We start from the raw sequence: 25,913 nt of genomic DNA on the forward strand, positions 1-25,913 counted from the left end.
CCCCGAGTCAATCAGTGCTTTTACTCGCACATGTGTTCCCAGGATTGGATTTAACAGCGAAACAGTCACAAAAAATAATGAGGGGGGTTCTCTCACCACCATAGGCGCCTCCGGACTTAAGAGGTCCTGCTGCTGTGCGCCCTTCACAGCAGGACGTTCCCGTTTTCCGCCGGTTCAGGATCGGAGTCAGTCGCGTCTTCCAGGGGTTCTACTGTCGCAGCTTGTAATGCCGGGGAAAATTTGGGTTTGGCGCTCCCTCTTTTCGGTTGAGTAGTTGTTTTCCCTTTCGGCGTCGGTGTCGTAGGCTTGTCCTTCCCTTGACCGGTTCCACAGTCCGCGGCAAAATGGCCCCTTTCCCCGCACTTCAGGGACAGTCTCATCTTCATTCTCAGCTCTCTGGCTGCATCTGACAGGCGGGCAGGTTTCGACTTCGTGGCAGGGTTTGGGGTCCTTCTCCCTCCGCTGGCTGCCAAGTCAAGCCGGATGGTTTGAAGGCGGCTCTCCGCATTCTCCGCTTCTTGAGCCCACGCCATCAAGGAATTTGGGTCCACGGAACGTAATACAGTCTCTCTGATCTCCGCATTCAGACCCACTTGGTATATTTCCACCAAGACTTTGTCAGGCCAATCGCGTAGCTTCGCGGCTTGATTTTGGAATTCAGCAGTATAGTCTCTCACCGAGTGCCTACCTTGCTTGAACGTGCGTAAGAAGGCTTTTGCCTGGTTCTCTGCGTTTACGTCTTCAAAGCGGGTTCTCAGTGCCCACATGAAAGCCCTCAAGTTAACCCTCAAATTAAACAGTTCAGGGCCCCGGTTAGTATGTAGTCCTACATACCAGGTCGCAGCTGCTCCTTTCAGTCGGGAGGCAATCACATTGATTCGGCCGCTGTCATCTGGGAACAAGTGCCCGTGTTGGGTCACAAACTTTTGCACTCTCACCATGAAGAAAGCAAGTTCTTCTGGGTTCCCATCGAAAGTAGCGTCCAGCAAGTCTTTCGGTCTCGCCCTCTGTCCCGCTTGTGGGATTCCTGGTGCCCCAGGTCCTCCAGGAGGGGGAAGAGCTGGTGCTACCGGAGGTCCCGGTTGCGCAGGGATCAAAGGGGGTGGCAGACCCGGTGGCGGTACTTGCCCTGGGATAATAATATAACTCCTAATCTTGAAGGCTGAGATGGGATGACCCAAGGGTCAAAAAAAAGAAAACACGGGGGCGTGGCGGCAGAGCGCTGCTGCATAGACGCCTAAATCCAATGCTCCATTTCCACCCCACCCGACTACCCATGCAAATGACTTAAATCACAAAATAAACAACCACCGCACCAACAATTAATTCGAAGAAGCACTCCGGACTTTGTGGTGCTTATCAGGGTGAGTGGAAAAGCTTTTAAAAAGCCGATTTTCTAAGCCCCGTTATACGAGCGAACGCATTTCAAAATGGCCGCCGACAATAAAAATAAAAAGAAAGACCCACAGGAAGAGCCTGTAATGTTGAAAATGCTCCAAACAACCTTAAAAAACTCTTTCCAAACCTTTGAAAACTCGGTTTTGGACTGTTGGATCCCCAGGCATTCGAAATAACTCCACGTTTGATTCAAAGCAAGGTTTATTTCAAAGCGATGGTTCAGACAGGAACAAGGACATTGTTAGGAATGATGACCAATACACAGGTATAGCATAATAAAGGGATTTGAACCATGTTGGGCCAATGAGGCCAGTTCCCGCTGGCGGGAGTAGAACCCGTAAACGCGCGCCTATTCCATGGGAACGTAACAGTTCAGTACCATCAACACAGGTTCAGTTCACAGGGTAGATAACCATAACAAGCTTAGCGAAGGTCCGACTCCCACCACCAGCTGCATGACCTTGGCTAGTTCCGCAAAATACAGAGAAGCATAATGAAGCTACAAAAACCCAGGGGGGGGGGGGAAGAGCACAAGACATATGAAGCAGGTAACATCAGACACAATGGCAGCTAGCTGACATCAAGTCACACAAGCACAGATCCTTTTGGGGGCAAATGGAAATAGTTTGTAGATGCCTCGGAGCCTTCAGTCTTCAACTAATTGACTCTGGACATTGCCAACAGAAGATTCTCAGCTCAGGAGGCCCTTCTCAGTACTCTTTATAGGGCATCATACAGGTATGTGGTTCTTTACAGCCTTATATTATCTTATGAAAGATGGGAGGTGGCATGGTATAGCCCAAATTTGTCAGAACTAAGTAGGGTTGGCACTTGGAATGGGAGACCACCAGGGATGTCAAGGCAATGACAAACCACCTCTTCTTCCCACTCACCATGAAAGCCCCTTGCTGGGGTCTCCATAAATCAGTTGCAACTTGACTGCGCATACCTACATCTTATCTGATGGTTTTGGGTTAGATCAAGACTAAACTTTCCAACGGCAGAATGGAACTTTCCTGCTTCCCCCACCCCATTGCAGCCCACTGATCTGCACAAAATGCTGCTCCTGGGAGAAATAGGACATTCCTACAAGGAACAACATGAGGGGGTCTGCAGTGGGAAAGGGGAAATTACCAGTTTAGTCTGTATCCACCCTCCTAGATATAATAAAACCATTTTATGCTCCTAGATATAATAAAACCATTTTATGCTCATTTACTTGGAAGTCAGTAACACTGAGTTCATTTCTCCTACATAGCTGTGAAAATGATTGCCATCTTAGTCATTTACTGATAAACCTCATCTAAATTAGTACAATTAAGGCTACTGCTTTTACTTGCCCAGTTCCTGTACCTTTAACACTGACATGACACACATACACATGTAGATATAGTAAAAGGGAAAATAACCTGATTAATTCATTTGCATCTGGCTGTTATTAAAACTACAAGAGCAGGAACCATGCCTAGTTCTCCTAAGCTGGCAAAATCCACATTACTTTGTATTTCTGTTCCAAATATTGAAGCCATAGCACGTGAATCTAAGCAATTGTATAAAAAGGTAAGCACAAGGGTGGAGGCTTAAGAAATAAGTGTTTGTAAAGCACTGTGAGATCTTGTGCTTTGCACAGAAAGTGTTATGTAAGCTCCACAAAATACAATACATTCACCTTGGCTACAGTCCTACATACACTTGTTCCAGCAAAGCCATGATGATTTCATGCGTTTATGAGCTTAAGAGTTTGCTTAACAACATTATAACGTATTGCATTTGAAAAGAATGTGTACCTTTATGAGAGAGAATTTCTGACTTGAATATGTGGCATGTGAGGAGGAAACTGTGAAGTCTAAGCTGCTTGGAACATTTTATACAAAAGTCAAATCAACATTTAATTTTAAAAAGTGTTTTTGATTGTCACAGGCAGCACAACATCTCTTAAACAAGGGTTTTTATTGCAAAAATATATCTTCTAAGCATTCCAAATAAAATATGTTGTACCTAGGGTTGCCAGGGGCAGCATCGTCATGAGCACAATGATGTCATGTCCGGATACAATCTGGTACTGACAACGGGTAGCTCTAGGAATTGCTGGAAACATTTATTCTATGTCACTCTTACATTAAGCAAGTTTGGCCACCCCTACTCTAATAGACCATGCAGATACTCATATGATACAATCAAAACCATTGTACATATGATTAATGAGTCCCCTATATTCAATGAGTCGAGGACTAATTTTATTTAAAGATACAGAATTGCTAAATGTGTGAACACAGGTGTCATGGCTACTATCAGATACAAATGATCGTGTCACCCTCTCAGTGGCAAAATTCATAGGCACAATAATACTCAGTAAGGTCTGATTAAATTTTTTTTGTTCTAATTTCTGCTTAAGGTGATAGTGGTATGAGCAGTACTAGATAGACAGGCAGACTGATACTGGCAGCCTGCTCTCCAGCAGTGGGTGTATGTGCAACGTGATCATATGACAAAAACTGCACTGTCCATTCACACATGCGCTAGCTTGGCTCTTTAAAGTATACCTCTTGTTCTACACCTTTCTGGCCTGATGGGCATTTTACTACACCATCCATGTAATACCTTTTTTAGGACCAACCGAAGCACACATACTAGAGTGCAAGCTTTTGAGATACCCTTTTAATCAGGGCAGTTGTTTCAGAATAAAATGAAGGAGAAAATCAGATATTTCAGGTCGCTAGAAATATAAAAAATGTAAGACAAGGTCAATAGCAAAATCAACAGCTGCCCCCGAGCTCTATTGCAAAAAGGTGGGATAACAGTGCATTAAAAAAATTAAAAGAAACGAGACCCGTTTCAGTTTCAGGGGGTTTATGTACCCATTCTGCCTGAAAAGAGGGAGGATACAATACAGCGTGCGGGGCATGTGAGTGACACCACCTACACCGTGCACAGAGGATAGAACGATCTTTTTCTCAACCTCTCCTGAATAAGGTCATGAAAAGTTAACACTAAAGAGTATAAACCCAGTAAAAGGGAAGAGTCCTTCCCTCATCCATCTCCTTTCTGCGTGTGCGAGAGGGAAGCTCCTCCCCACCCCCAGCAGCACCAGCAGCGAGCTACGGCTAGCCGGGAAGCAGCCCCTGCCAGCTCTGCTCTTTGCGGGGGAGCTGAGGCAAGCGAGCGGAAGGCGGTGGCGAAGAAGGGCCTCGGATCCGCATTGCGGCTGCCCAGAACCTGAAGCTGGCCGCTTGCGGGGGCCCTGGCCATCGGTGGGGTGGTGAGGGGAAGAAGGTAGGGCTCGGCGGCTTGGAAGGGGCTCTCGGTCCCAGTCAGCCAGCGAGCGGAGAGTTAGCTGCGGCGGTAAGCCAAGCGCTACTCCGCCTCCAGAGGCCGGGCATGCGAGAGCCCCAAGGGGGCGGAGTGTAAACCTCGCCGCTGCTGTTGCTACCTATTCATTCAGTCAGTCAGCTAAAATGGCTGGAGAGAGGAGAAGGTGGAGGTGAGGTGAAGCGGCAGGCAGCCCTCTTCTTCGGCTTTCCCCTCGCCGAGCTGCAGCGAGGACTTCTCCGTTCGTCGGAGCGCCGTTCGCGTCTCATTCCGCCGCAGCCTCCCCTTTCGGCCTTTAGGCGATCCAGCCCTTAAATGGTGCATTATTTGCCTCCGGCGCGCGCCTGCTGCAACCTTTAAACCATGTCGACGGGCCAAGACGAGAGCTCAGTCCGGGTCGCTGTCAGGTAAGGCGGGAGGGGGGGATTTATTTCGGGCTTCAGGGTTCACGGTGCGTTGGGAAGCTTTCCTGCGACCTGCTGGCTCTTCGGAACCGGAGGGGAGGCGGAGTTGGGAGTCTGGTGGGCGGGGAGGGGGGGTACGCTCGGGAACATGGCACTCGCTTGGGGCCGGGGGACGAGCCTGGGAAAGGCCGCGCAGCTAACTTGGCAGGTAGCCTTGCGCCATCGGAGACTGCGGGGATCACTAACGGCCTGCAAGTATCCGAAGCAAGACCGTTGATCGCTAGGGTTTAAAGGCAGGGAACCTCCTCCACCCACCTTCACAAAGATGCCCGTTGCAGCTTGTCCTGTCGCCGTAGGGAGATGTAAAAAGGGAAGGGATGTGTGGCAAAACCTGGCGGTTCTTCGAAGGGCTCGGGATAACGGAAGAACCCGCCTCCCCCTGTCTCGACTTCAGCTGCTGTTTTGCCCAGTTAGGGCTCTCTTTGCAGCTGTTGCATGGAGGAATTTGGTTTCCTTCAGATGCTGCATATTTAATCTTCGTGTTTAATGATGCATCGGCTGGGTTGGGCATGCCACTGGTCACGTTTGTATCCCCTAAACGGGGAGATGGAACAATCCAGATTTTAGTCTTTGATAGATTTATTTATTCATTCCGATATTAATACCCAGCTTTTCTCCCAGGGGTGTAGCCAGAAAATTTTGGGTGGTGGGGCGTTGGAAAATCCTGTGGGGCAGGGGGATGAGCGTGTGAGAGAGAGAGAAATAAGAAAAACAATGTGATGTGCCACAGCTAAATTTAGATTTTCTATTTAGAAAACTATTATAATTTTGGAGAGTTTTGTGGGGCATGCCCCCAGGTGCCCCACTGTGGCTACAGGCCTGTTTTCTCCCCCGTTGGGATTCAAAGTAGCTTACAACATTTTTGGTCCTTCCTGCATTTTATTCTCTCAACAACATCCCTGTGAGGTAGGTTAATTTGAGAGAGAAATGTCGCCCAGCTAGTGTTTGTGACGGGGGGGGGGGGGTCTGAACCTTGATCTCCCACATCCTAGCCTGATACTGTAACCACCACACCATTCTGGTTGTGTGATAAAATACCTGTCATGGAGTTAGACTGAGATGATGACATGTGCAATTTTATATTTTTAAAAGTGTTCTTTTGTGTGCAATATGCTAAGTTGCATTAGAGACTACTGTGCTGGGTAGAGGCTGCTATTGTTACTGTCTTGGATTGGCTAACTGAGGCTGTAACTGGGGTGGGGGAGAACCAGGGAGTTGGATATGGGAGGGTTTTTTGCTCAGGGATGGAAAATTGCAACATCATTCTACTGTACTAAAAAATTAATGAAGCATTTACAAAAGGACTTGCATATCATCTAGGATTGTGCCAACTACTTTCTCTGCCTCCTCCAAGGTTAACAAAGACATTTCTCTTTGTTGTTTTTTTCTCACTGGAAGTCTTGAAACAAGTGAAAGCAAGAAACAGTGAGCTAAGCGCTAATTCTTCAGTTAAACACATGAATCTAGAGTTCAGTTTACAGTTCCCTAAGCTTGCCTCAGGGGTTCTGGAGTTGGGCCCTGGTGTGGCTGCAGTTAAATTGATGCAAGCCCCGATCCTGCAGAAGTTTTGGTCTCTAGATAGATGGTACCACACCTTTATGTCTTGTGAGGGTTTTTTGTGTGATTGTTTACAGGGTGCACACTTTAATTAGCGCCTGCAGAATTTGGGATCAGACTCAGATTAACATTTCAAACAAACCTCTGCATGAATGTATGAATCTGTCAATGAAAAATCAGGATGTATTCTTTACTTGCTTAATTAGGGCTGCCGGCTCTTGGTTTGGAAATTCCTGAAGATTTGGGTAGGGGCCCTGGGGAGGAGAAGGACCTCATTGGGTTATAATGCCATAAAGCCCACCCTCCAAAGTAATCATTTTCTCCAGGGGAGCTGATCTCTGTACTCTGGAGATCAGTTGTAATTCTGGGGCATGTCCAGGCCCCCAAACAGGAGGTTGGTAACACAATAGTATTATGTCAAATATTTCTGTTCTAAACATTTTGCTGGCACCTGTCACCGGAGTGCCCTCCCTCCAAAATGCTGGTATGACATTATGGAGTGTGACCCCATGCTGGTGTGGTATTTTTTATGTGTCAGAGTGTTTCTGTTTATTTTAAGATCTAAAAGTAGCAACAATGCATTTTATAAGGCATACAGAGGCTGCTGTATCTATGAAATAATGATCCTGTGGAATGAATGAAATAAATTCTTTGCAGTGATGTAGTGTATCTTGCAGCTGGGACATTGTGGTACAACAGAATTTAGATTTCACTGTAGGTCTGTGGAACTGTGCCACATTCATGAGGCTGTACAGGCACCTGCTGTGATGAATGCAGAGAGTGTTGTCAATGAGTTACAGACTTGATCGTGCTTGCCTCATAAGGGAGTTTAGCGTATAAAAATGGCAGCACGCAGTAAAGAGTGACATGAAACTGAATGCATATTGTGAAAGTTTAATATTTTCCAAAGCATCGTGGTGTCACATTTCATTCTGCCCCTTATTCGTGTTCATTACTTTAGAGTAAGCACCCTCACTGCTGGGCAGGAGTTATATATAAAGGAAATGCATTGCAGCAGTATAGGTTGGTGTCTTTTTGTACAAAAACCAAATCTATGTAACATATAAAGCATTTACACAGTCCATGCTTCCGGTGGATAGATGATTGTATTAGACAAATATTTGTGGTAATATTTATTAAAATCAATTTTCCATCCTTAAAAACAGACCCTCAGATCAGGTCAGAAGAAGTTAAAATATGTTTAATACATTCTGAAGGGGGTACCTGTGCTAGTCTGTTGCAGCCAAGATAAGTCTTGTGGTACTTTGTGCCTAACACAGTGGGCTCTGACTCAGGAAAGATTATACTACAATAAATTAATTAGCTTTTAAGGTGTCACAAGACTCTGTTATTCTAACAATAATAAAATTATACTGGAAACAAGGCCAGGAATCAGTGAGCAGCCTCTAATTCTCTTTCTTATCTGTTCAAAGTGCCTGCAGCCAAACCATTAAAAAGGAGCATGACCATCAAAGGTTCTAGTAAATAGTATCACATTAAGAATGACACAAAATGCTAGTTAAAATGGAGTGAGGTGAGCCTCACTTGGCTGCTGTAGAGAAGACCCTTACCTTTGTAGCTAGTTCCAGGGTTTTTTTTGGGGGGGGGGGCTGGTCAGAGAGTACCCCTCTTGTGCTTACCACCAGGCCTTCACTCATACTATCCTTCCTCCCACCCACCTCCACCCCATTGGCATTCCTTTTCCCCAGTGGCACAGGGCAGCACATGAAGCTGGAAACCCTGGTGGCAGAGTGCTTGTAGGTAAACAGGCACAAGGAGTGTGTACGTGCAGGTGAGATGGGTGATCAGCAGCAGTGAGTCTAGCTGGTATCCCTGGGTCCCCAGCAGTCGTCCCACCTCAGCATATGATGTCACTAGCCTTGCCATTCACTGTGCTTCTGAAAGTGGGGCACATGGAAGACATTGAGTGAAGATCTCAGTGTTTAGTTTTCTAACCTGCATGAAAGGAAGCCATCTCTAAAATACTTTGGGTCCCAGACAGTTTAGGCTGCAGTGGCTAAAATCTGCATTGATGACATCAGTGCTGCAGATGGACTTGACTGGTAGCTCGGTCTGTATGGGACAAGATACATTTTCAGATAATGTGGGTCCAGGTTATTAGATACAAATGGTTTTTTTGTTGTTCAGTCGCACAGTCGGGTCCGACTCTTTGCGACCCCATGGACCACTGATATAAGAAGAGTTCACAGTACACAAATGAAGGGAAATATTGTGTAATCAAATAATTACTTACATTGAGATGGTGGCTGTAGTCTGGATCACCATGCAACTCTCCTGCTCACATGGTTTTAGATTTTCCCTCTCTATATCAGCACCATGTGACAATATTTCAGAAGCAGCTACGATACAACACAGAGGCCACCATGTAACTCAGCTGTGTAAAAACCTGTGGTTTTCAGGATACTTCTGATGCTGCTTGTGGCTGCTGCTCTGAACACTGAAATAGTCTACTTGGACCAAGCTCCAAAGATTTCCTTTGGGCAAGTCCAAAGTCTTGAGTATGAGCCTTAAAAAAAAAAGAAGAAGCTTCCTCCTTCAGTGCTGTATCTGTAAGCTTTTGAGTGCTGTGTGCTTGTTTTTAAATAAAAGGGGAAAAGAGGAGGTGGGAATCAGGTGATACCTTCACTTTTGGGGGATACACTTTGGGGTAACACTTGTAGGTGTTTGAATGGAACCTTGATCTTACAGCTCTCTTTATTGAGACTGTGAGATGAAATAAAGCTTGTAACTTGGTAAAGCGGTAGACTCAGATAATAGAGGTAATACATTTTGAACTGGCCAGTCTCAAAGATAATAGCTGCTGCAAATTATATGCGTGGAGAATAATCAAAATATGAGTGTACAGAGAAGATCATGCATATACATTGCTTAAATTAAAAACAAGTATTATCCTCCAAAGTTTACTATTGTGTATTTTAAGTGCTATGATAACATGAAGATAACTTTTTATTGTGGTTAACTGAAACTGTTTGTTCCTGGGAGCTAACCTGACCAAAGACATGCAGAGGAAATAGAAAACCTTTTAGCTGAAATTGTGGCTCATCTTCAGCTTATCCTTTTAAGCTATTGTCAGATGTTGGAGAATGACAATAGTGAATGATTGTTGCTGTGCGAGTTTGACATTAGTTGCTAAGATTATTTTCTAAAAGCCTTTCAGGGCTTTAGTGCTTTACTCAACAGGAATATCTGGTACACCATTAACTGCCCCATAATTATGCACAATATTCTGGAATAATTAGTGTGTAAGATGATAGCCTGAGGGTTGCAATCATTGGCAAAGCTGGAACATTTTCCCTGATGATACATCAGTGCTGTGTTTTGGAAAAATTATTTCCTGAAATTTTGTATATATATTGTGTATCAATGCAGACTAGTATAAAGAATAAAGTGAACTTGAACGAGTTATTACAGACCAGTCAGTGTAATCCAAATTCTGTTATTTTGCAATGATCTCCCACCAAAAATCACAGATGCTTATCTTAGGTCCCTGCCACACGGGACGGCTGGAACGCGGCTAAGCAGAGCCGCACCAAACTTGACACGCCGCGGCAGGATCCCACGGATCCCCTCAGCCGCGGCGCATCGCTCCCCGGCACGATCAGATGCCGGGGAGAATGCGACGGTGCGAAGGAGAGCCTGGCGAACTGCGCATGCGCACACATGCGCAGTTCGGCCAGGAGCCGGGGATGCGCCGGCACAAGGACGCGCCGGCGATCCCACGGCCTCACTTGCCGCGGCCCATCCGAAAGAACCACCTAGGGAGGTGGTTCTTTTTTGCTGCGCTGTATGGGCGGGATGGAACGGATCGGAGACGGAAGCACGACGTTCCCCAGATGTTGCTGTTGGATCGCGCCCGTTTGCTCCGGCCCTGATCCGTCCTTCTCCCGGCCCAAACGGCTCGTATGAACAGGACCTCAGTGTCTTCTAGAGAATCCAGTCAGTTATTTTCTTTAGAAGCCTCAGCCCTTTTGTCTAAGGAAGGGGGTGGGGTAATGTGGAGCTCAAGGTCAGACATGGATCTGCATTGTTGTAACTTGTAGTATAAAGGACCAGACTTCAGAACTGCACATTTCCTACAAATCAAAACATTTTATTTTCTTGATCTTAAAAAAAAAAAAAAATCCTATGGACTTCTTGTGACTGTGTCAGGAAGATATAGCAGGCACATCTCAGTATAACCACAGTTCATTATTCCTTAGAAAAGAAAATGTAGCAATTATTGGGAAACTGATTATAAACTTACCTCTTTTGTGGCATTTGTCTCTGAATTATGAAGGGTTAACTTCCATTACTTTATTAGCTGGCATGGTCTTTATTAATATATTTAAGCAAATTTGTATATAGCTGCATTAAAACTGACTGCTTATTGTCTATGTATAGTAAATGCATTTTTATCGTATTATTCCACTAGTATTCCTTTTTCCTCTTCCTGTTTTTAGATTATCTGCTCCTTATTACATTTGCCTCATCAGATTTTTAAGCTCTGTGCCATCTGTGTTTCCTGTATCTCCTTCAGCATCATCAGTAGCTTTCTTCATTTCTTGGCCTGTTGCATGGATAGCAAGCAGTAGTGTAGAAAGGGATGAATGTATTCATGAATTGGATAAAACCTACAGAATTGGATAAAACTTTATTGTATATAGATGAAAAGTTTATGAAGTCATTTTATACCTTGTTACTAGATATGAAAATGCAAGATGAAATAGTGAAAGCTTCAATGATTAAATGGGCACAAAACATAGGGCACAATATACAGTTAGACCAATGGACTAAGGTATGGAAAACAAATATAAAATATACAAAATCTATACCATTTAAAGAAAATATATAAAAAATGTTTTACAGATTGTACATGACGCCAGAAAATCTAGCAAAATGGTAACCAAATATGTCAAATGTATGTTGGAAATGTAAGCAGAATACTTGTTCTTTTTTCATATGTGGTGGACTTGTAATATAACAAAAATATTGGATATGGATACATGAAATATTGAAAAAATGTTAGATCTAATTATACAATTTGTACAAGAATTGTTTCTATTAAATATTATTCCAGAGAATTTTAAGAAACCAGATGCATATATGATTATACATGTTGTAACTATGGCTAGGATTTTGTATGCAAAGTTTTGGAAAAAAGAAGTCCTGTCAAAAGAAGAAATAATTTACAAACTGCTGGAAACAGCGGAAATGGATAAATTAACTTTGCAATTACAAGACAAAAAAGAAGAAATGTTTGACTCTATAGATGGATTGAGGACTACCTTAGAAAATGTGTAGCATAATTATTAAGATATAAGCTCAATTTTTTAAATAGTTAAGCGGGTTTAGGTGTATAAGAGACTGATTCTTTCTATGTAAATTCAAGTAGCTATTTTGAGTACATGCTCCATGCATCTTATGTGCTAGTTTCTTTCTGTTTGTAGTTATTGTCTTTCTTTTCTTCTACTTTGAAAACTAATATTTTTTTAAAAAAATGCTGAACGAGGGAATAATTTGGTAGTTAGTATATAATAAAGTAATTTAGAAACGCCACCCCCCCCTTTTAAAAAGCATCCAGTACCACTGAGTCAGGATTGAATGTGCATAGGCAATGGCAGATAAACTCTCAGAATCTGAAGACAGGAGTGAGCATGATTTGCAGTTTCCTTGAGCCTTAAAGGATCATTTGACAGATTCTGCTTTGCATGGTAAAGTTGGTGGACCAGATGAGCCAGGTAACACTCATGCTCTTGGTGGCAATCAGGATGTTCCTCTGGGTACTCAGGCTGTTGGCAGAGATTCATCTTGCGCAGGGCCTCTGCAGAATCTTTTAAGCCAAGAAGACCCAGGTTGGGGTCATTCTGGCAGAAGCTGATCAACTTTCCCCTGTCCTTTCAAATTGTAAATAGGAAGCCTGCACTGCAGCTGAAAGGATTTTATGGGAGGAACTGGACTCAGAGGATGTATGCCTTAGATTGTATGTCCCCCATTGCAAGTTCTGCCCACCATCTTGTTCTGAGAATAAAGGGAAGCCAGTGGCAGGCAGCTTGCTTTCCTTTGATTTGACAGCCTGGTCAGCTGTGGGTTCACACTTGTCCACTGCTCTCTGCAGCCAACATAATTGGCAGTGCACATGCACGGCCTTCCATTCTTTCAGACTTGGAGATGCTTTTAGAAAAAATGCTTTTGGGGGATTTCCCACTGCCACCATGCAGGGCACCTCATTTTGTCTGTCCTTTCCCCCATTCAGAACATCCCCAAGCTGCTCTCCTGCATTACTTAACAGCCTAGAGGTAGGTGTGTCAAAGAGGGAAAAAAGGATTTGCATAGAGATCAAAGGGCTTTTTTTCTATCTGATCCCATGCACGATAAATGAGAAGTTAGTCCTGCTGAGCTCTGTGGAGTTTACACCCTAGTAACTGCACCTAAGATTGTAGCCTCCAATGATATATGGGAAAGTAAGCAAAGTATAACAAGATGTTACCAGTGATGGACAATGGCCTGAAAAATTGAGGCCATGGAGGAGAGGTAATTTGAATTTGGGATCCAACATTGACTTTAAGGAGAGAAAATAAGACAGTCAACATAGCAGGAGGACTAGTTAGTTCAGAAATAAGTGATGCTCATTTGGGAGCTGATCTGAGAAAGTGGGGGGAAATTATTATTTTATTTATTATTTTTTATTTATAGCCTGCCCATCCTGCAAGCGGGATGAGAGTGGGTTACACAATATTAGTAATACAATAAATACAATTAAATTTTTTAAATACAATAATAAACATTAAGAACAATAATCACAGACCGACAGAATCAGCTGGCTGTGAGAGGTTGCCTAGCATATTATTTGGCTTGGTGACAACAACCTCAGGGAGGCCATACATGGATGCCCGCTGCCTCAGCCAAAAGCCTGGCGGGACAGCTCTGTCATGCAGGCCCTGTGGAATTGAAGAAGACCCCTCAGGACCCTAGTCTCAACAGGGAGCATGTTCCACCAGGCAGGGGCCCTGGCCCTGGTCAAGGCAAGACAGATGTCCTTTGGGCCAGGGACAACCAGGAGATGCTGGTCCATAGAGCATAATGCTCTTCGCGGCGTGTATAGGAAGAGGCGGCCCCTCAGATATGTTGGTCCCAGGCCATGTAAGGCTTTAAAAGTTACTACCAACACCTTGAAGTGAATCCAGAAGTCAACCAGCAACCAAGGCAGTTGGTGGAGCACCTGTCAAACGTGAGCCCGCATAGGCGTTGCTGTCAGCAGGCGCACCGCTGCATTTTGCACCAGCTGTAATTTCTGGATCAGCCTCAAGGGTAAGCCTATGTAGAGCGAATTGCAGTAATCAAGCCTGGAAGTGACCATTGCATGGGTTACTGTAGCTAAGTCCTGGGGGGGGGAGAGATAGGGTTTCAGGAACCTAATCTGCCTAAGATGGAAAAATGCAGATCTGGCGACTGCAGTAACCTGGGCCTCCATGGACAGGGAGGCATCCAGTGTTACTCCTAGGCTCCTCACTTTCTGGGCCGGCACCAAAGGTGCCCTTTCCAGCATGGGGAGTCTGATACCCACATCCACTCCCCCCTGACCCAGGTACAGGACCTCCGTCTTTGATGGATTTAACTTCAACCAGCTCTGCCATAACCAGCCACAGCATCCAAAGTCTTGACCAGGATGTCAGGGGCAGAGGACGGATGACTGTCCAGTAACAGAGCTGGGTATCATCAGCATATCGATGGCAACCCAGCCCATAACTCCTGACTAACTGGGCGAGGGGGCGCATATAGATGTTGGATAACATTGGTGAGAGGATCGCCCCTTGCAGGCAGCACTCCACATTCAAGTGGGTATTGGGGGGGAGACCCTCTCACCGAGTGCCACCCTCTATCTCTGACCATGGAGAAAGGAGAACCATTATAAGGCAATCCCCTGAACTCCCACGTGGGCGAGGCGGTGGTTCAACAGATCATAGTCAACTGTGCTGAACGCTGCAGTTAGATCTAATAGCAACAGCAGTTCTGACCTGCCCTGATCCAGCTGCCAGGGCGACCAGAGCGGTCTCTGTCCCATGGCCAGGGCGGAAGCCGGAATGGAAAGGGTAAAGGATGGAAGCGTCTTTCAGGAAAGCTCGGAGTTGCTCGGCCACCACTCTCTCAACCACCTCACTCAGGAATGGCAAATTCGATACTGGGCGGGTCCAATGATGGCTTTTTCAAGAGTGGGGAAACTACTGCCTTCTCCAAGGCCTCTGGAAAAGTCCCAGTATAAAGGGACAAGTTAATAATTTCTCTCAGAGGGACCCGAGTGCCCTCCCCACAATCTTTCACCAGCCAAGAAGGGCATGCATCAAGGAGGCAGGTGGTAGGCCTCACCACTGCCAAGATTCTGTCGACTTCCTCCTGGGAGAGCCAGTCGAAGTGGTCCAATATCGGATGTTAAACTAGTCTTGTTCTTGAAGAACGGTAAAAATAAAGAGCATATGTCCTTTAGGGTAAATGGTATTGCCCTCTTTATTTTTCTCCAGATCCTAAACAACTTTATTTAAAAGTATGTGCAGCTGATGTCAGTGTGGTTAGGATTGTAACCTTTTTCTTGTGTGTATCTTATTGCTACAATTTAGAAGAAGAAGAGGAGATTGGATTTATCCTTCACTACCCAAAGGAGTCTCAGAGCAGCTTACAAACTCCTTTCCCTTCCCCTCCCCACAGCAGACACCCTGTGAGGTAGGCGAGGCTGAGAGAGCTCTTGACAGAAACTGCTCTTTTTTCAAGAACAGCTCTTATCAGAACTACGGCTTGCCCAAGGTCATCCAGCCAGGTGCAAGTGGAGGAGTGGGGTATCAATCCTGGTTCTCCCAGATTAGAGTCCGCGCACTTAACCACTACACCAAACTGGCTTCATTTGACAACCTTGCCATCTTTTACCTACATTTCTTCTATTAATTTGAGAGCCCCTTCTGCCACCTGTTCACAAAGGTCCTATGGAAAATCACCCCTTCCCAGCCCCTTCAGTTCTTGATTCTTATCCTGTTACTAAAGATACCTCCTCCTCTGGTTTTAATATTCTGGTCAAGGTGATGCACATGTACTAGTCAGCAAATAAAACATTTCCTGTCTGTTGTCTGCAGATTGTGGTTTCCTGAAATGATGGCATGCTTTCCCTTTAATGCTGTCTTAACAACAGAGTTTATGACATTGTTTTGGTGTAGCAGTCCTAATTATCTTGAACACTTATTTGCTGATGTGGCTTGCTATTTGTGTGTGTGGGGGGTGTTTTTACAAATCACACTTATGAACACCTTGCAGTCTGTATGAGAAACTGATTATTTTTAAGGTCATAAGCCTGATTTTGTTTTTTGTGCTGTTAGGGCATGGAGGAGATCTCTGTGATTGCTTAGTCACAGGCAGCCCATTGCTTTTTTTTTTTTTTGAGCCCCCGGAGGGGATTTTTTATTATTTTTTATATCACTACAAAAACTACAACCGAAGAAAAGGGAGGGGAAACTACATATACAGGATAAAGTAAAGAACCCACTACTAACTAAAAACCCAAGAGAGGAGATCCTCTTACTTAATTACATCAAGTCTTCTCATCATTAATCCCATTATAAACTGAGTCAAACATTTATGGTACTTTTCCTTTAAAGCTTAAAATTTAACTGTCTAAAAACAGTACCCCCAATCATCCCATTTCAAAGTTCTCAGAGGCACAATTCAGTGTCCTTCAGCCTTTGCTTCTCCTTTCCCCTTCTCTTCCGTAACTTATAAGGACTTTTTGGGGCTGCTGCCCCTTGCTCTGACAGAGAGTCCTCTCCCGAAGAACCCGAGTCTAGCTCGCCATTGCCTGGTAATGTTTAGATTTAAAGCCTTGGGACCTCTGCAGGGTTACAGGACCTACTAGAGTGGCCCAATCCAGGAGCCATGTGGACCTGGATGGATTCCTGACAACTCTTAGGGAGTTTCCTTCAGACATGAGTGATGCTGTTCTACATGCCCTGATCATCTTGTGGTATGGGGAGGTGACTCAAACAGACAATGTAATTATACTCAGATGCCTTCTGCCTTCTTGCCAAGGCTGTCCAGCACATTGGTGTGTTGATGAAGCAGGTTGGTAGATATCTAGGACAGAAATGGAGGAAAACTCAAAGTGAGTGTGACTTCACACATAATCATGCCTTTTTTGGCAGTAGTTGGAGTGAAATGCGTGCGCTTGGTGTCTGTGCAAAGATGTGCAAAAAGGGACCTTTTTTGCTAAGCGTTCTGCAGATAAAATGCTTCAAATCCATTACATTTTGAACTGTATTATTGTAGCTGGAAAGTTGCAGAATGTCATAGGACCACAGTCTTATGTTTTGGGGTTTTTTTGGCTAGGGCCAAAGAATGTAAAGAAATGTGAGACCCAGTCAGGCAGTCCCCGCTGGCTAAATACTGTAAGCCAAGATGGATAATGGCCGTTCATAGACATGCATGACTGGCCATTATCCATCTTGGCTTATAGTATTTAGCCAGAGAGGATTGCCTGACTGGGTCTCTGAAGTGGTAAATGTCTCATTGAATGAGAGAGTCATTCTGGCTGCCTTGGTACTTGTAAGGATGTTTCTTGAGAAGCCATCTTTAGATCCAGAAGACTTATTTATTTGGCAGTTTTTAGAACATCTGTTAACGAAAAAAGTCCTCAAAGTGGTTCACAATATATTTATAACAAATTCAGATATAAATCATAAAGTGCTATATAAATGCAGGAGAGCAAAGATTACAGTCAATGGCTTGGCTTCTTACTGAGTGTAATTTTGTGGACAGGCTGTTGTATCATACGATGAAGAAAGAATCTGTACACTTCATCTTGCTAGGGACCTGACTGTGGCATTTGTCCAATAGGAATTAAATCTTTCTTTAGGATTTCTCGCTGAAACAGCGGTCTAGTTATATTCTAGTCTGAAATTGGGCAATTATTGGTGGGAAGGACCCACATAACAAGTTCCACCTAAGTTACTCAGAATTAGTACACAAGCTGCACTGGCATGAGATAGATCCATAGGGAAATGGTTATACTGTGCATAAACCAACACAGTAGCATCTCTTATGAGTACTACCATATCCGTGGTCAATTTTTTAGTGTAGGCAGCTATCTTATATTCTAATAGTGAAGATGGTCAAATCTGAGGATACTTAAAACCGGTGACTGGAGCTTTGAATGGGCAAGACAGATCTTTCCACAAACCTGAAAAATGCCCCAGGTTTGCAGAAAAATGTGAAATCTTAATTTAAAAAAGAAAAGCAAAATGATAAAAGAAGCCTGTAAAGCCTATAGCTTTAACGAACTTATTCTCTCACTGGCTGTTGTTAGATAGCCACAGCGTTCCAGTTTCTGGGTGCATTGATATCACCACCCAACTTTCGTGACTCAACTAGGCCTGGCTGCTTGCTACTGTTCAACAGCAGCTACCCTATGAAGTCAGTGTGGTATAGCAGAACTTCAGAGTAGGGTCTGGAAGACCCAATTTTAAATCCCCATCTTGCTGTGGAAGCTGACTGGTGGTTTTGGATCAATCACATATTTTCAGCCTAATCTATCTCACAAGGTTGTTATATGGATAAAAAGGAGGAGAGGAGAATAATGTAAGCTGTTTTGATCCCCACTATGGAGAAAGGTAGGGTATAAATGTAATGAATAATAAATATAGCTGTGGATGGGAGGCAGATAAAAGGTAGGATGGTGAATGGTTGAGAAGGCGAGAATGAGGCAGGGAAAGGGGAGAGAATAATGGGGGTTGCCAGAAGGAGGGAAAGGGGAAATAATGTGGGGAGGAGGATACAAGGGAAAGTTATGTTCCTCTACAAATCCTTGATGGTTCCCTACCATGCAAGTGGGCCTGGCCCAGTGGCTGGTACCACACAACTGTGCCATAGTTTTCCTAGGTAGAGGGTGCCAAGGTTTCGGAGTGGAAAGCTGAAGACAAAGGGGCCAATAAAGTTAGGTTTACTGTTTGGTGGGAGAGAAATGGTTTACTGTTTGGTGGGAGAGGCTAGGAGGGCTTTCAGGGAAGGAAAAGAGTGGGAGAGGGGGAAAATGAGATGCCCCCCACAAGTCCTTGCAGGTTCCCGCTTGTAGGTGGCTAAAAGCACCAAGAAGTATCAGTAAGATGTTTAAGCAGTGATGGAAGATTAATTGGTATTATGGTGGGATGGGTGTGTATACTGGGTATCAGCAAGCAGTATGTAGCATGGGGCATTTATATCTGCTTAGTATATTTTTATCTTGTGCTGCATGGAGGGAGATCAGGAAGGTACACATGATTCTCCTTTCCCCATTTCATCGTCAAAACAACCTTGCAAGTGGGTTTAAGCTGATATAGGATGACTGCCCCAAGGTTACCTAGTAAACTTTGTGGCTGGTTGGGGATTTGAATCCAGATGTCCCAGCTGCTAATCTAGCACTCTAACTACTATACCCTCCTGTCACTTATATTTTGTGGCAGTTACATTGATATATTATGTGTTAAAAATGAGTCCCTTTTTGTTCTTTACAACTTGAACTCATACATATTTGAAAAGGATTTTTTTCTGGATGAAAACCCAGCTGAACAATAATAACTAATAATTATTGTATGGCAGTGTGTGTGGTATAGCCTAAGATTGTCTGGCAGCCAGAATGTCTAGCTTTTTTAGCATTATGGACCACTACACTTGTTTTTAAGGCAGGAGACATTTCAGAGGTGGTTTGCCATTGTTTGCTTCTGCATCATGCCCCGCGTATTCCTTGGAGGTCTCCCATCCAAATACTATCCAGGGCCAACCCTGCTTAGCTTCCGAGATCTGATGACATTGAGCTATCCTGGGCTATCCAGTTTAGTAGACTCCAGATCATATATAAGAAATCTCTTTGGTAACGTCCATAGTTTGGTTGTAAGGAAACTTGTTTCACAACTGCAGGTGTTTAGATTTTGGTGATCCTAAGTATTTGTGACACAACTTTTACAAGCATAACTTTGCTTTCTCCTGGAAGTATTTTATCTCTGTCTGTGGCAATACAAGACATCATTTGAATGATTCCGTACTTTCATGTAAACTGCTCTCTCTCGCCCCCTCTTTTCTCCCAGTGTTTCTATTTAACCATCATTTTTAGTCTTCCTGATTCTGAATTCAGTGCTTTAAAGGGTGGGGAGGGCGGGATACAAATCAAATTAAACAAACAAACAAACAAACAAAACAAAACTCATCTGTGATTGATCCTTATAATTTAATCTTCTTCCAGGCACTGATGTAAGCCCATTGAATGAAATTGAGTCCCTTCAACATGTGGCATTAGATTTCAGGGGTGTTACTATGGCAATGGCATTAAACAAAGGCAGACTGCAAGTATGGGCAATAGCAAAAGGGATATGTACCGTAGCATATTTGCAAGGGAATAAACCCTTTAAAATATCTGAATTATGCAGGGAGACCCTGTGTTAGCTTGTAAATGCTTTATTGTGGCATATGGTGTTTCACATGCCTCTTCTCCTCCCCCCTCTTCATCCCACCAGATTTACTAGAAGTTTAACACTATAGCAAGTATACCATTGTAGGGGTTGCAGACCAGCATGTATTGAACTAGACATCTGTGCATTAAATATATATAATATATATATATATATATATATATATATATATATATATATATATATAAGAAACTGCTGAGTATGAGCGTTCAGGAAGAGATGTGAGGAATTTCTAAAGTAGCACAGATCAATCAAATGCATGCTAATGGAATTGTGGTGGGAGATGTATGGTAGAAAATGATGTGCATTAGACTTCTGGAAATGTTCATGGTTTCATATAGCTGCTTTTAAAGAGTTGTGTTCTGTCAGATTTCATATTGCTGCTAAAATTATATTGTTCAGTGATATGGCAAGCTTTGATGATATGTTGCATTGTCTTTTGCATTGTGGCTTCCATTTATAAATTCTGTAAAAGTTCATGATCTCCAGACTGTACTTCCCAAGGTTCCAATGTTGTTAATACTTCATGATTATATGCACTTAGTTTTTATATGAGAAAGGTCTAATCTTTGATTTGTAATTATTTTCTCTCAGAAGTAAACAAGTTTTATGGATAAAATTGACATAGCTTATTAAAGGAAAAACTATATTGGCAAAATGTTCGGCAAATATGGTATTGTATCCAATTGAATGATAAATTATAGTTTACATTATGAAGAAAAATAACTTTTCTGTATAAAATATTGGACAAAAACTGTTAGCAAGTTTAGGATGGTGGTCTTCAAACATTCCAGACCAAGGATCTTCTTTTAATGGCTAGGTAGCAGGGTGGGACCCAGCTGGCTGCGAGCATATGACATTGCAGTCATATGACAGGAAGCCAGTGGCATGATGTCACTGGTATAAAATCTCAGACCATGGACTGCAGACTAAGAAAACCAGGGGCAGGAGACACCAAGGACCATGAGGTCTATCATAATGAGAAACAAGCCAAGGAGGAATCCTCTCTACTGCTAACCTTGCCTAACCATCCTGCTCCTCTGCTCAGCATGTCTGTAAAGACAGGCAGAGGGTGTGGGGGGCCCTTTCTCTCAGTGCAAGTGAACCAGCAGCTGGCCTTTCCCAAAAGCAGCAGAACAAATGCAGAGGCTTTGTAGGGGGTCTTCTGACACAGCAGTGAGTGCTCTGTGACAGCATACGTGAACGCCCCAGCCAATGATGTAAAAAATGTTCCTGAAGGTTGGAGAAGGATTATTTATTATTTAACCTCTGTAGAATTAGGAAAGACAAGGTATTACCTCATTTCACAAATTAGATAACACAGGCATTGTATGAGGTAAACATTGTGAGCTGCAACAGAGAACTCCTGAACAGAAGCTCCAAGATTAGCTAGCTGTTTATAGCGCTAATTCTGCCACATTTGAGAATTTAAAGATTGTGGGTAACTGGCTTGCTAGAATCCCTGCTTTTCAGGCTTACATCAGGCAGCATCATGGATTTCACAGCATGAAGTAGGTCTACACCACCTGCTTCAGAGACAGCATTCCCCATTATCTGTCTCACACAGCCAGGGATACACACACTTAAAAAAAAACAACTTTGGGAAGTTCTGTATGATTTGTTGTTGTTCAGTCGCACAGTCGAGTCCGACTCTTCGCGACCCCATGGATCATCTCCCGCCAGGCCCTCCTGTCTTCCGCCGTCCTCTGAAGCTGGCTCAATTTCATGTTCGTTGCATCGATGACACTGTCTAACCATCTCATCCTTTGCCGTCCCCGTCTTCTTTGACCTTCAATCTTTCCCAGCATCAGGGTCTTCTCCAGGGAGTGCTCCCTTCTCATTTGGTGGCCAAAGTATTTGAGCTTCAGTTTCATTATCTGGCCTTCCAGGGAACAGTCAGGGTTGATTTCTTTTAGGATTGACTGATTTGATACTGATTGATCTGTATGATACCACCTGAGAAATCTTTTTTAAAAATCAACTCGCTTTTATCCATATTTATTTGCCATAGACCATTGGTCGAGAAACTTGCTTTCCAATCTAGAAAAAAACATGTATGAGAGAACATTTGTGCATTACATTTGTGCCATGCCCTGCCTTCAAAGGACTTGAGGGCTGAGCTACCCTGTTTCCCCGAAAATAAGACCTACCCAAAAAATAAGCCCTAGCAGGATTTCTATGCATTTGTGGTATAAGACCTAGTGTGTCTTCTTGAGAAAAAATAAATATAAGACAGTGTCTTATTTTCGGGGAAACACGGTACCTGTGGCCTTCTATCATGTATGGCTTGCCCTTGAAGATTTTTGTTTTGTTTTACAAAATACACCTGGGGAGGTTGTGATCTAAAGTGAAAGGTTGGAACAATAGGAGGAGGCTTTTAACTGTTTTTCCCCTCCTCAGTTTTTATATTAAAACTGCTTCCAGGCTACTTTTATCTCCCAAGGGGAAGAAACAGCTAGGGAAGACTTAGTGGGAAAACTGCAGAAGGGGAAAAATACAAACTGTACAGTTGAGCATCATGTGTAGCTTAAGTCTCTGTCTCAGCAAATATGTGAGGTGTAGACTAGATTGACAGAGACTTAAGCAAGGCCACCCAGCAAGCTTCCCTGTCGAGTGGGGATTTAAAATTATTTCCCAGTACAAGCCTAGTGTTTCTGGCTCTGGCATTCTGGCCTTTCTGAAACGTGTCTTCAAAACACTGCCTTATTTCTGTATCTACAGTTCAGAGCGCTTCAGTATTTCAAAGTACTTGTTAACAAGCAGGTATCAGAGGTTCTTTTACCCCAGGCACGCTTGCCTTTAGAGATTGATCATTACAGTCTGATCATTTTTTCCTGTAAATAGAAATCTTTATTTATTTATTGCAATACTGTGATTCTGAGAGTTCTTGAAATTTTGACTCGTGATTTTTCTTTCCAAATGGGAACAGGTTCAGTGCATTAGACCAGATAGGAAGGTGGGGGGCAGAGGAGAGACGCCACAAACAACAAGGCTTTTGAGCCCTGGACTCCTCAACAGAGTCAGCTTGACTCTTGAAATCTCACTGAACAATAGTAAGCATCTTGTGACTGTCATCTGCATGAAAAAAATGATGCAATAATCAACCTGGTAGTACCAGAATTTTAGGGGGAAAGTATTATTGGTGCTCTTGTGTGACTTTCTCCTGTTCTCTGAGAGTAGTAGATGTGACTCAGACACAGAATTTTCTCTTGGAGCAACTCGGATCGCTAGATTTCAGACTGAAGAAAATGGTGAAGTCCTGATTTTTCTCAAACAAAATGTAGTCATAATATTCCTAGAGCTAGAAGGTGCCTTTTATAGGCCATCTTCTCCAATCCCCTTTTCAGTCCATGGATTTGCTCCTTAAATCCAGTGTTGACTATTCCCAACAGATAGGGTTGCCATCCCCACCCATGGGGGTGGGTTCCCCCCTTTCAGTGCCCCCAGTCTGCTGCTGGCCAGCTGGTCAGTGGGGGAGCCCCAACCCCAAAGAGCCCTGTTGTGCCAAACGTGCCTGGTGCAATGATGTCACCTAGAGGTGACATCATCATGCTAGACATGTCATGTGGGGGACGCTCTGGCATTTGGCTAAAAGCTCTATGGTGACCATACAGTTTTTGGCCAAATGCTAGAGCGTCCCCTGCATGGCATGATGATGTCACTTCTGGGTGATGTCATTGTGACGTGTGTGCAAAGTGCACACACCAGAAGCTCCAGGGACCCAGGCTGGAGTACCCACCAGCAGCCAGGTAAGACCTGGCAACCCTACCAACAGATGGCTGTCCAGCCTCTACCTGAAAAATCTCTAGTGAGGGCGAGTTTACCTACCTCCTTAGGCCATTGTAATAATAGCATTTGTGTAACTCTTTGAGGTGTTCAAAAGGCTTCTCGTAAACTCTTATCTTGTAATCCTCACAACTGTCTTGCAAGATGGCCACTATGATCCTCGTGTTGTGTGGTGGTGATGCTGAGAGAACATGGCTTACCTGGGGCCACCTATTGAACTCATGGCACAGGCAAGATTTGAACAGAAAACTTGTTATCTCATAGCTCAGCCTCTTAACGTTTACACTGGTGATGCCATCCTAAGCATAGTTACTTTCTTCTAAGTCCAGTTTTCCAGTTTATTCTCAGTAAAATAGTCTGTAAAGCTCAACAGCTTGTTGGACTTACTCAGGCTAGGCATAATACAGATATTCAGTAAAATATGATAATGCACACATTTCAGATTCAAAAGTTTATATCATAAAAGCATAAAACGAATACCTTTTAAAATTAAATGAGATCTTACTGAGCCCACTATCAAAATTAGATCAGTCCTCTGAACCCAGTCACTCAGGATAGTTTCAAGACGTGGTCACAGTGTTTTAGTGCCCATGAAATTAATTTTGCCACTGTTCCTGTAGTCTTCTTGTCAGACCCCCAAAAGGAGGTTTAATAGCTCATAATCCACAGAACGGGCTGGATAGGTAGGCATAAGCAAAGCTGATGTAATTGCTGTTTGCTCGTCCTAGATTTTGCAGGAAAACAAAAAAAAAGTGTAACGGATTCAATAGCTTGAGCTCCACAGGGACATAATCTCTGCTCACATGAGATTCCCCTAGATCTACCAGTTAGCTCTGCTAAGAGGACCGTGTTAAAATGGGCTAAGGAAAACAGCCTACAATAGAAACCATAAGATAGGATAAATATTTATTGTAGGTAAAGGGAATTGAAGGCACAAAATCCAGAAAAATAGGTGAGTGGACTCAGTTGGCATCAGCCGAGAGCATTTATTTATTTATTTATACATACCCCGCCTCACCTTAACAATGGGCTCAGGGGCTCATTTGCCAGTTCAGATCTTTAGGACTTTCTGTTATACTGCACAGGCCTTTAATTCCAGCTCTGATCATTAGGTCATAGAGAACACCAGATCAGCAAGTTTCTTGTCTATATACTGACTCAAAGAGCTGGAATAGGAGTCAGATAGAAGCCAGCTCACCATAGTTGGGAGGGAGTCAGATAGAGTGAGGGACCGCCAGAACTTGATTGCGGTAGACCAAGCTATTTTTGAAATTTGCTTCATACCCACTTCTAGTTGCAGAGCTGATGAGGCTACACACGAAGGCGCTTCAAGAAGAACACACAGGAAGGAAGTATAGAAGCATCCAGTAGAAGGTTTAAGAGGATTAATCGAAAGTGGGGCTCTGTATTAGTAGCTAGGCCATGACTTTTGTTTTATATACTTGTAAGGCTGAGGAAATGTAACACCCACCAAAAGAAAAAAACAACAACCTTCTGAATAGCTGCAAGAGTCATTCTGGTAGTGGCCGGAGCTTGTTTGCAATGCACGTTCCAAGAGAGAGAGGAATGAAAATGGAAGCCCAGGTAATTGAGTGAGTGGACTTGTTCAAGAGGATGGTCATCAATCAGCCATGACACAGGATGCATAAATTTGGCCTTTGAAATAGTTTTTTCTTATTTAACAGATAAGGATTCAGACTTAACAGTACTTGGCAAATGTTTTTAAATTGAAGCCAGCGGACTTAAAAGTGTGTAACTCTGCTTAGGAGGGCATAATAAACCAGCGCTGAGCAGACGTCTTTAAAAGAGGATGTCTTCAGAACTGGCACACTACAAAAGATGTGAGGTCAGGCCGTAGCCAGGATTTCTTTTGTCAGGGGGCATTTAAATTTCTCATGGGGACCTAATTTAATTAAATTAGGCAGGC

General features: G+C 43.6%; 1 protein-coding gene across 2 annotated transcripts in view; it reads left to right on the plus strand.

Annotated features, from left to right (window-relative positions):
* Positions 1–4,853: 4,853 nt before the first annotated feature.
* KIF21A (kinesin family member 21A) overlaps positions 4,854–25,913 on the plus strand; it is a 152,720-nt gene continuing 131,660 nt past the window's right edge. For both annotated transcript variants that reach the window (XM_015413713.1, XM_015413712.1), the window contains exon 1: positions 4,854–5,114. In XM_015413713.1, the coding sequence (XP_015269199.1) occupies positions 5,071–5,114 (44 nt within the window). In that variant the 5' untranslated portion in view covers positions 4,854–5,070. The remainder of the gene's footprint in view (positions 5,115–25,913) is intronic.

The sequence above is a fragment of the Gekko japonicus genome, unplaced genomic scaffold (assembly GCF_001447785.1).
Source record: "Gekko japonicus isolate JY-2015 unplaced genomic scaffold, Gekko_japonicus_V1.1 scaffold572, whole genome shotgun sequence".
NCBI lineage: Eukaryota > Metazoa > Chordata > Lepidosauria > Squamata > Gekkonidae > Gekko > Gekko japonicus.